This window comes from Schistocerca americana, chromosome 7, assembly GCF_021461395.2.
Source record: "Schistocerca americana isolate TAMUIC-IGC-003095 chromosome 7, iqSchAmer2.1, whole genome shotgun sequence".
Lineage (NCBI taxonomy): Eukaryota > Metazoa > Arthropoda > Insecta > Orthoptera > Acrididae > Schistocerca > Schistocerca americana.
In genome coordinates this window covers 329,140,282-329,154,088 of record NC_060125.1, presented here as the reverse complement: position 1 = coordinate 329,154,088, position 13,807 = coordinate 329,140,282, and the positions used below count along the sequence as shown (strand labels likewise).

Sequence of the window (13,807 nt, the reverse complement as noted above, 5' to 3'; positions counted from 1 at the left end):
GGCCACGCACCAAGGAAAAATCAATAGCAGTACCGAGAATCAAACCCAGGTCGCACTCTCAGCCGATGGCGTTATTAGTGCGTTGTATGGAGGGGCGTGTTGGGAGCACACCACTCACCCGGCCATTGTCACCTCTCCAGAACTCGGAGACGCTTCTTCTCACTCACGTGACTCCTCAGATGACATCACGAGGGTTACATGGACACCGTTCCAGCCCACACACCAAGGAAAAGTCAATGGCAGTACCGAGAGTGAAACCCGGGTCTCACTCTCAGCCAATAGCGTAATCTGTGCGTTGTATGGAGGGGCATGTTGGGAGCACACCGCTCCCCTGGCCATTGTCACCTCTCCAGAGCGAGGAGACGCTACTTCTCACTCATGTAACTCCTCAGATAACATCAAGAGGTTACGTGGACACCGTTCCAGTCCACGCACCAAGGAAAAACCAATGGCAGTACCGAGAATCAAACCCGTGTCTCACCTTCAGCCGATGGCGTTATCAGTGCGTTGTATGGAGGGGCGTGTTGCGAGCACACCACTCCCCCGGTCATTGTCAGCTCTCCGGAACTCGGAGACGCTACTTCTCACTCACGTAACTCCTCTGATGACATCACGTGGTTACGTGGACACCGTTCCAGTCCACGCACCAAGGAAAAATCAATTGCAGTACCGAGAATCAAACCCGGGTCTCACTCTCAGCCGATGGCGTTATCAGTGCGCTGTATGGAGGTGCGTGTTGGGAGCACACCACTCCCCCGGCCGTTGCCACCTCTCCGGAACTCGGAGACGCTACATCTCACTCACGTGACTCCTCAGATGACATCACGAGGTTACATGGACACCGTTCCAGTCCACACACCAAAGAAAAATCAATGGCAGTACCTAGAGTCAAACCCAGGTCTCACTCTCAGCCGATGGCGTTATCAGTGCGTTGTATGGAGGGGCATGTTGGGAGCACACCACTCCCCCGGCCATTGTCACCTCTGCAGAACTCAGAGACGCTACTTCACACTCACGTAACTCCTCAGATGACATCACGTGGTTACGTGGACACTGTTACAGTCCACGCACGAAGGAAAAATCAATGGCAGTACCGAAAATCAAAAATGGGTCTCACTCCCAGCCGATGGCGTTATCAGTGCGTGGTATGGTGGGGCGTGCTGGGAGCACACCACTGCCCTGGCCATTGGCAGCTCTCCGGAACTCGGAGACGCTACTTCTCACTCACGTAACTCCTCAGATGACATCACGAGGTTACGTGGACACCGTTCCAGTGCACACACCAAGGAAAAATCAATGGCAGTACCGAAAATCAAACCCGGGTCTCACTCTCAGCCAATGGCGTTATCAGTGCGTGGTATGGAGGGGCGTGCTGGGAGCACACGACTGCCCTGGCCATCGTCAGCTCTCCGGGACTCGGAGACACTACTTCTCACTCTCGTAACTCCTCAGATGACATCCTGAGGATACGTGGATACCGTTCCAGTCCATGCACCAAGGAAATATCAATGGCAGTACAGAGAATCAAACCCAGGTCTCACTCTCAGTCGATGGCGTTATCAGTGCGTGGTATGGAGGGGCGTGTTGGGAGCACCCCACCCACCCGGTCATTGTCCACTCTCCGGAACTCGAAGTCGCTACTTCTCTCTCACGTAACTCCTCAGATGACATCACAAGGTTACGTGGACACCGTTCCAGTCCACACACCAAGGAAAAATCAATGGCAGTACCGAAAATCAAACCCGGGTCTCACTCTCAGGCGATGGCGTTGTCAGTGCCTGGAATGTAGGGGCGTGTTGGGAGCACACTACTCCCCCAGCCATTGTCAGCTCTCCCGAACTCGGTGACGCTACTTCTCACTCACGTTACTCCTCAGATGACAACATGAGGTTACGTGGACACCATTCCAGTCCACACACCAAGGAAAAATCAATGGCAGTACCGAAAATCAAACCTGGGTCTCACTCTGAGCCGATGGCGTTATCAGTGCGCGGTATGGAGGGGCGTGTTGGGAGCACACCACTCCCCCGGCCATTGTCAGCTCTTCGGAACTCGAATACTCTACTTCTCACTCACGTAACCCCTCAGATGACATCACTAGGTTACGTGGATATCGTTCCAGTCCACGCACCAAGGAAAAATCAATGGCAGCAGTGAGAATCGAACCCGGGTCTCACGCATGGCAGTGAAGTCGACGATCCCGTTTGCCATCCTTTTCCATCTGGTCTTCGTCGTTTCTCTTATGCATCTCTTTGCGGATAACGCATGACATCTGTCAGGTACCACTGAAGTAAACTTTATCGTTATTCTATTGCAAACGAGCTGCCGTGTCGGCTGTAACTCAGCTACGTAGGCAGACGTTAAATGAAACTAGGAAATCAGTATTCCTTAGGAATATAATCTTAATACAATTAATTGGTGCACATTTCTTTGTTATTTGACCTCGCACGAACATTTTCGTGCTCATTTTGACACGTGGCGAGGCTGGTTAGTTTTATACTATCACAAACAACCTGGACTCAGTTGTAGGAAGCAAAACATTATATAGAACAGTCTTGATCGCATAAAAAGAAGACTTTTAATCATAAGTGGTGAGCGGTTTCGAGTCGATATAGATCATCTTCGGACCATGCTCCGTAATTTAGAGTACAATAGAATAGAGGGAAAAATTTAATATACTAAGAAAAAAATAAATTATTAGATGTTATAACCAGTGCTGACTTGAGGAGACGATGTCATGGAGCGAAAACTGTGGACACCACCCTGTAATTTAGATACAACTTGTATCCAACATAGTATCATGGTTTATGCTACTGCCGTATCGCGCCAATCACCGAAGTTAAGCGCTGTCGGGCTTGGCTTGCACCTGGGTGGCTGATCGTCGGGATTTGCCCATTGCTGTTAGCAAGCGGGGTGCACTCAGTCCTTGGGAGACCTACTGAGGAGGTACTTGATTGAGAAGCAGCGGTTCCGGTCATGAAACTAACAATGGCCGGGAGAGCCGTGTGCTGACACCATGTCCCCCCATATCCGCATCTATTGAAGCTCAACGGCTGAGGATAACACGGCGGTCGGACGGTACCGTTGGGTCTTCAGAGGCCTGTTCGGACGTAGTTTACTTCAGACATGTGTCGCATACGTTGTATCCTATTAGCTCCAGATGACTTATGATGACAGGGAAGAAGAGGGCTACCAGCTGTTGAACTTCATGGCACCGCCACATAGTCACCGACGACAGCAGTGACTGGTATCCACAGATCCTGCTCCGTGTTATTGTCTCCACACGCCATTACTGCTTATAATGTCGCATACAGAATTTATAGCTTAATGCTCGTTACATGAAATATTTCCCTCTATTCTGTTGCACCCTAAATTACAGTTCGAAGGTGATCCATGTCGGGTCGGAACCACTCACAACTTCCGAATAAAAGTATTTTTATGTTGACAAGACTGTTCTATACAGGATTTTATTACAGTTCATTGTGATCGTTGCTATGACCAATATGTTTACAAATATGTTGTGCGCAAGGTGAAATCTGTTCGTGTGTGATAAAATCTGCATGACCAGATAGCTCCATGCCTGCTCAGTATTGAGATGGACGGAGTGGAACTTGCAGAGCGTGTTGTTACTGTGCCGGCAGGTCGGCGGCTGGAGGCGCTGCAGCTGTACCAGAGGGCGCTGGCCGTGTCCTGCACGCACCGGGCCGCGCTGCTGGGGGCGGCCAGGATCCTGCGCTCGCAGGGCCAGCTGGCGCGCGTGCACCAGCTGCTGCTCAGGTGAGGACACCTGACCTCACTGTGCATTGAAAATCAGAGATGTTGCAGTCCGTACAAGGGATGTCGACCAATGCCCGTACTTGGAAGAGAGGTCTTTGCCCTGTATTTCGTATTGACGGTAGCGAACAAAGAGTAGTGTGCCTGTCTCGTTCCACAGGTATCCAACACTTAAAAGTAGCTTTTTGGTTCACAGATCACTTGATCGAGTTTGTGGCATTTGTGACAGACAACGAATTTCTACTGTGACCCATTCGGGCAAGCGAGCGCATTGTTACACCGTTTCGGCGTTCGGCGAATCGCACCAGCCGCCTTATCCACCTGCCCGAATACTCCCGGCGGATTAACGACGAAGGCCGGTGGCCTGCCAGCCTGGTCATGGTTTTTAGGCGGTTTCTCACATCGCAGCATATGATTACCGGGCTAGTACCGACGTTTCTTCTTAGTTACACGATCGGCACACATTTAGAAAATGTTCTCACACTTTTACATGGGTTAACACTAGACGCAGACAGCTGGAGTGCACAAATTCCGTCCCAGAGGGGAGACGATCCCAGCAGCAAGGGATTCCGGCCACCCTATAGCACGAACGTTGCCAAATCCCAGTTAACATGTACATCCCGTGAAGATAAAGAATAAGGCCATGAAAAAGAAGAAGAACCAATTTCCACTCTAAATAGTCGTCGTGAGAATCTTATCTTCTTACAACAGTAGAGTGTCAAGTCGCTGTCGAGCGCTGGTACATAAATATTTAATCAAAGGCACACATTATTTGAATGAAATTTTCGTCATCTGACTGTAAAACATTTTTTATTTCATATTACGATCATGAGTTCGGCCTTAAGGCTTTATCAAGTACAGCAATATTGCTTACAATTAGACTTTGTTGAGTGAAGTCGTCGATAAGATCTACTGAGTTGGATGTCGCAGCGTTTAGATAAGTACAAAATCAAAGGAATGTATGGCAGACAGGTAGCAAACATGTTTTGCAGCAGTAAAACAATTGAAAAATTGGCTGGAAAACATGTTTTCTACCTGCTTGCCACAGAGTTCCTTCATTTTGTAGTTATATACTCGCTGGGACACCCAGTTCAATAGATCTTGCCGATGACTTCACTTAACGCGATTTATTGCAGCTGATAATGGCTTTAGGCCTAAATCGTCATAGTAATATAAAATAAAGAAGATGTACAGCTAAACAGCGGAAATATGGAAAAGCACACTTAACGGAATGCAAATGCAACTAGGGGACTTAATTTAACGTTACCATTAGCGATGTTAGGTAACAGCTGTTGTATATTTACAGATATAATAGGTAGAATTTAGTTGTAATATTTGTTCTACAAACAGTTCAGCAGAATGTTACAAGAGAGAACGCTCTCGTGAGGCATTCTGCCTGCTAAGCACTACTTAAATCAACCACATTGACGAATAACTTGTATATAACAAATTAAAGGTTTTTCTGTACTAAGTAAATCACAAATACCAGAGGTTGAGAATACCGGTTCAGTTGTAAACTTCTTTTATCATCACACAACGGGTTTCGGTCTGTTATAAGTCCATCTTCATTCAAGTGTCGTAACTTGTTGCTATGACCTCCGAGCTCCGCGGTGGATGTGTACTAGGTGCGGTGTGCTACCTACAAACGTAGAACAGGGACTCCCTGTTCTGCGCTCCTAGGTAGCACACCGCACCTAGTACACATCCACCGCGGAGCTCGGAGGTCACTGCCACAAGTTGCGACACTTGAATGAAGATGGGCTTATAACAGACCGAAACCCGTCGTGTGATGATAAAAGAACTTTATAACTGACGCGGTATTTTCATCCTCTAGTATAATGCTCAGTTGCGGATGTTCCACCAACAGGATTGTTTGTAATTGCAAATAGTATAAACTTTCCAACAAAACTGAAAGTAAAATGAAACCTGGGAATATAATATCTCGAAAACGAAGACCGTTAGATATGTGCAATAAATTGTATGTTAGTGTGAAAGTTGTATGAATTTTATACAGGTATTATATATAAAATACAAAATAGTCCATAAAGCTGATAACAGATGGCACTGCAGTCGCAATACGTATTGCCTACAAATACTGCACCGCAGTTCAGAAAGGTCAGTTCCACCATTAGAACGCGAACGGAGGGTAAGCGTGCAGACCGATGTGGTTTAAATGATGTATTCCATTGAACGACGAGATTTTCTGCTACTGAATTACCACCGGTTACTACACAGTTCTGCGGCAAAGGCGTAGATCTCAAACACGATTTTATGTTCCAAAAGAATCCGACGGGAAAATCATTCGCAGTCTCGAGGAGAAATATCAATGGGCAGGCAGCGTGGTTGATGATCCAGCAGGGAAACCTGGCCACAACCAAACTGTAGTTACAACTGAAAATGTCTTCATTGTTTCTGGAATTATTCAGTAATATCCAAGGAAACCCATCTGAATAATTGCAACAGAGACTGGTTTAAAGCGATCCAGCACGCATAACATACTGAGACAGGTCCTAAAAGTGCTAAGATAGAACCTACACATATCTCCATTCAAAATCCAACGCCATAAGGCTATACCAGCACGAACTATGCGACAGAGGACTGACTTTGCGAAATAGTTTCTCAAAATGATTGATAAGAAGGATTCGATGGTGGCTGCATCTCATTCATAGATGAAGCACACTTCCGCCTGAATAGAGTCATTTGTACATAAAGAAACCTAGCGATTTTGGGGTATCGACAATCCCTATTTTTCTGAATCGAAAGCACTATATTCTCCCACAGTTACTGTTTGAGCTGTGGTGTGCTGCTGAGAATAATAATGCATTGTTGGTCCTTTTTGATGTGAGAAACGATCACTAGTGAACGTTACGTTGGATTTTTGGAACGATGTGCCGTCACACAGCTAGCGCTGGAGACTGGGCCAGCTGCTGAGTGCTTTATGCAAGAAGGGGCCACAGCACATCGCACCAAACAGCTGTTTCACTTTCTTGATGAAGAATCCGGAAATAGAGCCATTACGTTGGTTTATAGCAAAGTTACTGACTCAAGGTAGATTGTCTTCCATATTAGCCCGACGTGACTCCTCGTGAGTACTTTTTGTGGGGCATATTGAAAGACACTGGTTACTGGAAGCATTCCACCACGCTGGACAAGCTTGAATAAACGATCTGTGTGGCATCCTTTTCCACTGAGCCATTAACGCATGTGATGACATATTTCATTGTTCGTTTGCACGACCTCCTATATGCTAGAGGTAGATATTTCTAATAGCCTAAGATATGACTGCAAAAATTGATTGCAGAAGATGAGTTTAATTATGCAAGTTGATACTGTACGAGCTGCACAGCGTACCACGACATCTGCTAGCAACTTTTGAAGTAGTTTCGAAACTTCTGTATAAAATTCGTACAGATTTAACAATCAACATACCTTTTGTTGCATTCATAAATCGATCGTAGTTTCCGAGATATTTAATTTTGAAACTGGGGGCTCCTTCACTGCATACCTTTCTGATGTATGGTAAAAATCAGCTTTTCTTTGCTTCCTGTAAATAACATAGGTGACACTCACGGATTGGGACCTACACCTGTTCCGACTGGCCGTCTGCTCCCTACAGGGCACTACGAGAAGCGATCTATGAACGTGCGACATGCGAGCGGCAGGTCACCAATCCCTCCCCTCCCACCATTAGTGCCAGTAGATAAATCCTAATACTGCCACTGTTTCTTTATTCAAATAGCTCCCTACGTCAGAAATAAATACGGGGGAATCCCGGAATCGAACGCAGGCTTTCCGCTGCGAAGACAGCGACACTAAGCCTTCCGCTACGGAGACAGTGCTGCACCGCGTAAATAATTTAATAGTGCGTCGACGATTACATCAGGACATAAAGACTAAGAGCTATAAGTATTAGTTGAGAAAATGTTCCTAGGCGAGAATTTCTGTTCTTTACTATAATTATCCTAAAATCACTGGACAGCGTCTGCCGTAAACTATAAAATATAGATTTTGTTTTACTTAAAATAATGCTTTATTACAGTTATACTGTGCATTTTCTTGCTCTGAGAAAAGGAAATTCATTGGTTATGTTACTGACTACGATTGGCGGCAAAGCATACTTTTGTTACACCGGGAGTCAGCATACATGAACAGATTATACAGTCTCTGTCTTGTTGGCACAACAGGTACATATTAGTTTTCAGCCACAGAATAATTATTCTGCAATACCTTTTTTATTTTCGCAGCAAATCGTACCAGTGGAAACATGGGCGAAGTTAAAGACTAGCCAGAGGAGCAAGTGCAACTAAAGCACACATCATCCAGCCCTTTTTGCTTCGGCCCTCGACTCTCACTCCAGTCCTCATTCGGAAGCAATCGACGAACATTTGCTGCAGCACCTAGTCGCAGAACTTTGATGTTCTATGATATCGCAGCGAAGTTGCATCTTTTGTTGAAGATCAGTGAGCAAAGAAGGCAGCAGATGTAGGGACTTGGAACACGGTTCCGAGATAAGCTACTTACACTGTTCGTAAGCAGTCGCTTTTATGATGCTTATTACGAGGAGAACACGACGAATACCATAACCTGACTTCCCAGAAACGTCGCTCACTAAGAGGTGTCAAAATAGGAACACGTGTCTCTGCTTGTACACAGATACTCGACCGTTTCAGAGAAAAGGAGTTCAAAGTCTACGAGGTATTATACGTTATGTTTCTAGCGAGTAAATGAGTCAATCGAAGTGGTCGCACAGTGGCTAGCGTCGCGACTTCACATCTGTCCTGTGTTCGAAACTCGATTATTATTTTTACTTTTGTTTTTCATTTACCCACCTATGTTCATAGGAGATTAGTACACGAATGTTTTTCAGTGTATAATTAACTAACGTTGCCCTTTCTCGTCTACTGATTGTATGTCTGGGGAAATGAATCAAGAAAAAATTAATGAAAAATTATTTGAAACCGTTTTCAGCGAAATTCATGTAGAGTATCTTGATTCATGATCAACTGCAAGTGCCAGTTTTCGCTAAAGGGATCTGTTATGCATGGTTGGCAGCGCGGATTTATTACCAACGTGCGAAATCTTCAGCAGCGTTAACGACGTTTCTCCGCGAGTGAGATTCTTACTATGAAATATCACTTTGGCAAACCTGCCTTCGAGCAATGCTAGTAATGTTCGGAATTTCTGTTTCGAATATTTCTACGGTTGGAAACATTCAAGGGAATGCATCAAGTCTTTTTGAAGAATAAACATAAGAATAAAATATAAGAATTAATGGATGATTGAGATACAAGATTATGAGAATTTAAATTGTTTGTAAACCATGAAAATACCATACAGACATATATTATATAATAAATTTATGACATTCATGAAACTTTGGGTCGCTCATGCAAGGGTGGTTTGGATAGCCGAAAATGTTAACGTGACCGTTCGTGAGAAGTAGGGAGTCTGGGATCGAGTCCCGGTGCAGCAAAAATTTTCATGTGCCATCAATAGGTAATATCTTCATACCTAGTGTAGCTAAAGTTTGAAAGGTATCGCAACTACGAATGAATTTCATAAATGCAGTGAAGCTGCAAGGTCGTCCCTAATGTCTGTTTCTTCTGACAATGAAAAAATGTCTGTTTCTTCAGACAATAAAATAATTAAAGGAAAAAAGACTTGTTGTGAAAGCCAGTCGTAATTTTGCATTTAATATGAAGCCCTTCTAACCCCTAACTTGATAAGAGACATTTTTGTAGCAATCTTGTGCGGACGTGAGTAGACATAAGAAATAAAATAAAATAAATGAAAACAGTAATCAGGTTTCGAAGGCTGTGCGGAAAAGTGAGGTGCCGCGTCACTAACTTCTTTGGCGCGCTAAAAGACATCAAAATTACATCGAAAACTCTGACTGTCTTATTTTCAGAAACGGTCGTTTATCTTCGGATAAGCCGAGACATATATTTGCTTATTTTGTCTCCTTTTCCGCTAAGCGAATTTTCTTGGATATCCGATTATGGCACATGCCGTGTTCTCCTCGTTAGACGAAATCATACTAGAAATGACGCTGTGACAACAGCATGCATCTTCAGTCGCAAGGGCCGAGGGGAAAAGGGTTTTCTTCGTGAGCGGGTGATAGAAACACAAGAGAAACGAGAACTCATGTACATCTTTTGCTTGTCCTGCTTTCTAGTTTGTATTTTTTTTTTACAGTCAGTATTGTGCGCCCCTTGGTTCCTGCGCCCTTGGTAGCGACCTAGCTCACCACCTCCTCTGTATGGCCCTGGCTGTTAGGTATTCATGGTATTTTAAGACATTTAAAGTCACTCTAGTAACAGAGCAACGTTTCGGCATGCATCACTCTTTTGACAACTGAATGGTGCAGCACTGTGTAGCAGAAGGTAAGATGTGCGGCGGTTTGCTTCGCAGGAGCCTGGCGATGTCTCCGCAACACCGTGGCGGCCTCGTCTACACGGGGGACCTTCTCTTGCGGTCGTGGCAGCTGGGCTCCGCCTACCACCAGGAGAACGTCCCTTCTCATCCTCCTAGAAACGCGGACGACACTTACAGGGAACATGTGAGTGTCTGCATGGGTTTCTTCTCCGACAACGAAAAATGTGTACACTATGTCTCTATTGATTAATGATCAGCTATCTGAAAGAGTGAAGGTCTTTCTTTCCCTTTTGTCCAGCAGGCATAACAGAAATGTGGTGATGATAATGACTCGTAGATAGACCCCTTGTGATATAGAAAAACAGGCGATACGATATGCGACACAGCACGTTGAGTTACGAGCAGGCAGTGTTAAGTAGTGGAAGTATGGCCGTAGTGTGTCAACGTTATTGAGTCACAAATCGCAATGGAGCAATGTCTCTAAATCAAGTGTTCTAGACGTCCTCAGACTAAGAAGATAAACGTTCATGGTAAGTACATACAGCACACCTTGACTGCCTAGAAAAACGCCGACGTGTGGACGCCCTCCATAACTTGATTGACATGAAAAACCTGGACAGTTCTACGGAAGTCGACGCTTGGTAGTGTCAATAAGAATCTACCACAATACGGCAACGTGCAGAATATGTACCTTATGGTTTGAAAAGATCGAAGAATTTAAGAATGTGACGCACGAGGAGGACGAAATGCCGAAGAAGGACTCTTATGAAAGTTTCACATGGTTATACGAACTTTCTGTGGGGGAGACTAAGTGAGACACCTGAGGCATTAAACCGGGTCTTAACTTTGATTTATTTTTTTACTAATCCAGCCTCGAAAATTTTGGTACTCACGGGGTATATCTGACAGACGCGTAAGCCCGTCTGTTTACTTCTCTCCCAAACAGTGTACAATGTTTCTACCTTCCATTACTGTTAATAATCGTAAGTGGCCCGACATTCTTCCAACTGAGAACAATGAACTTTCAGGTATGTACAACATATCGTGCCGCTGGCCAAGAATTAAATCTTCCCCAAGACGACGTGCATTCGAAACTTTCTGTCGCTGATGCATCTAATAATGCCCTACTACAGCAATTGCACACATTATTTGCAATTGGTCCAAAAAGAGGTTTGGAGAAATACAGATATTACATGGGTAAAGACGATCTACATCGTTTGCGAACTATGAATGTGAATACAGACATTCATTTCACGTCAAACGCGTATAATGAGACATTGGTTTCAATTGAGGGCGTATGTTTGGCAATCGTTAACAAAGCGCTGGTACAACTAGGAATGGGTGCACCGATTCGGTTTCATATGACCTTTAAGATCACTATTTGCAAAGAGAAAAACGCACTTTGATGACGAATTGGTTACACTTATTCACTCGAATCTTCCTAAACTGCTTCAAGAACAGCGCATAGCCAATTATTGAATTATGCACGCAATTAAAAGACAAAGAGACGGCCCTTATATCCTAGACTCGTCCGACAGCATAAGCAAGACCTACGTCATTTCGCTTACCCTGGCAATCATTAGATCACGAAAAAATGTAGCACTGCCAATCTCATAATCTGAATTTGCTGCAAGGATTTTGGGTGGAATTGCCACTGAATATGTTAATCATATTTGCAGTATCAACAAAAATTCGGGCATGGATAAAGTTCTGTGTCCAAGCTCCTGATCACACAACAGAATATTGAGAAGAAATGAACAGCTCTTCAAAGAACTCTACTTGATACATCGTATTTAACAGCCACTGATGAACCTAATGCATATCAAATATCTTCGCTGTTAAGGTGACTCATACAGAAATTGACTCTGAAGACCAACGTAAATTGACAACTACAACACGATGGATCCATTGAGAGTTTCGGAAAACCATTGCAGGATACTGCGAATGGGGAAATGGAAATCGACTAATCCACACAACGTATCACATTGTTAAAACTTCTATAAAATGAGAGCAATAATAGATGAACTCATTGAAAAAGTTTTCGCAAATATCGCACCGAATAACAGAACTCATCCGTGGCTAGCGCATTTGTTATATTACCATCCGAAAACAACAATGTCATTGTCTTAAATTTCAGCATTCAAAACTAAGTACCAGGTGAAGTTGTTGTTGTTGTGGTCTTCAGTCCTGAGACTGGTTTGATGCAGCTCTCCATGCTACTCTATCCTGTGCAAGCTTTTTCATCTCCCAGTACCTATTGCAACCTACATCCTTCTGAATCTGCTTAGTGTATTCATCTCTTGGTCTCCCTCTACGATTTTTACCCTCCACGCTGCCCTCCAATACTAAATTGGTGATCCCTTGATGCCTCAGAACATGTCCAACCAACCGATCCCTTCTTCTGGTCAAGTTGTGCCACAAACTTCTCTTCTCCCCAATCCTATTCAATACTTCCTCATTAGTTATGTGGTCTACCCATCTAATCTTCAGCATTCTTCTGTAGCACCACATTTCGAAAGCTTCTATTCTCTTCTTGTCCAAACTATTTATCGTCCATGTTTCACTTCCATACATGGCTACACTCCATACAAATACTTTCAGAAATGACTTCCTGACACTTAAATCAATACTGGATGTTAACAAATTTCTCTTCTTCAGAAACGCTTTCCTTGCCATTGCCAGCCTACATTTTATATCCTCTCTACTTCGACCATCATCAGTTATTTTGCTCCCCAAATAGCAAAACTCCTTTACTACTTTAAGTGCCTCATTTCCTAATCTAATTCCCTCAGCATCACCCGACTTAATTAGACTACATTCCATTATCCTTGTTTTGCTTTTGTTGATGTTCATCTTATATCCTCCTTTCAAGACACTGTCCATTCCATTCAACTGCTCTTCCAAGTCCTTTGCTGTCTCTGACAGAATTACAATGTCATCGGCGAACCTCAAAGTTTTTATTTCTTCTCCATGAATTTTAATACCTACCCCGAATTTTTCTTTTGTTTCCTTTACTGCTTGCTCAATATACAGATTGAACAACATCGGGGAGAGGCTACAACCCTGTCTTACTCCCTTCCCAACCACTGCTTCCCTTTCATGTCCCTCGACTCTTATAACTGCCATCTGGTTTCTGTACAAATTGTAAATAGCCTTTCGCTCCCTGTATTTTACCCCTGCCACCTTCAGAATTTGAAAGAGAGTATTCCAGTCAACATTGTCAAAAGCTTTCTCTAAGTCTACAAATGCTAGAAACGTAGGTTTGCCTTTTCTTAATCTTTCTTCTAAGATAAGTCGTAAGGTCAGTATTGCCTCACGTGTTCCAGTGTTTCTACGGAATCCAAACTGATCTTCCCCGAGGTTGGCTTCTACTAGTTTTTCCATTCGTCTGTAAAGAATTCGTGTTAGTATTTTGCAGCTGTGGCTTATTAAACTGATTGTTCGGTAATTTTCACATCTGTCAACACCTGCTTTCTTTGGGATTGGAATTATTATATTCTTCTTGAAGTCTGAGGGTATTTCGCCTGTTTCATACATCTTGCTCACCAGATGGTAGAGTTTTGTCAGGACTGGCTCTCCCACGGCCGTCAGTAGTTCCAATGGAATATTGTCTACTCCGGGGGCCTTGTTTCGACTCAGGTCTTTCAGTGCTCTGTCA

The 13,807-nt window shown here is 44.1% G+C and overlaps 1 protein-coding gene across 1 annotated transcript in view; it reads left to right on the top strand.

Moving 5' to 3' along the window:
• Positions 1–13,807, top strand: part of LOC124622915 (protein O-mannosyl-transferase TMTC1-like) — a 675,090-nt gene that overhangs the window by 638,475 nt on the left and 22,808 nt on the right. Inside the window, exons 15-16 of the mRNA XM_047148705.1 lie at positions 3,642–3,777; positions 10,186–10,333. Of these exons, the coding sequence (XP_047004661.1) occupies positions 3,642–3,777; positions 10,186–10,333 (284 nt within the window). The remainder of the gene's footprint in view (positions 1–3,641; positions 3,778–10,185; positions 10,334–13,807) is intronic.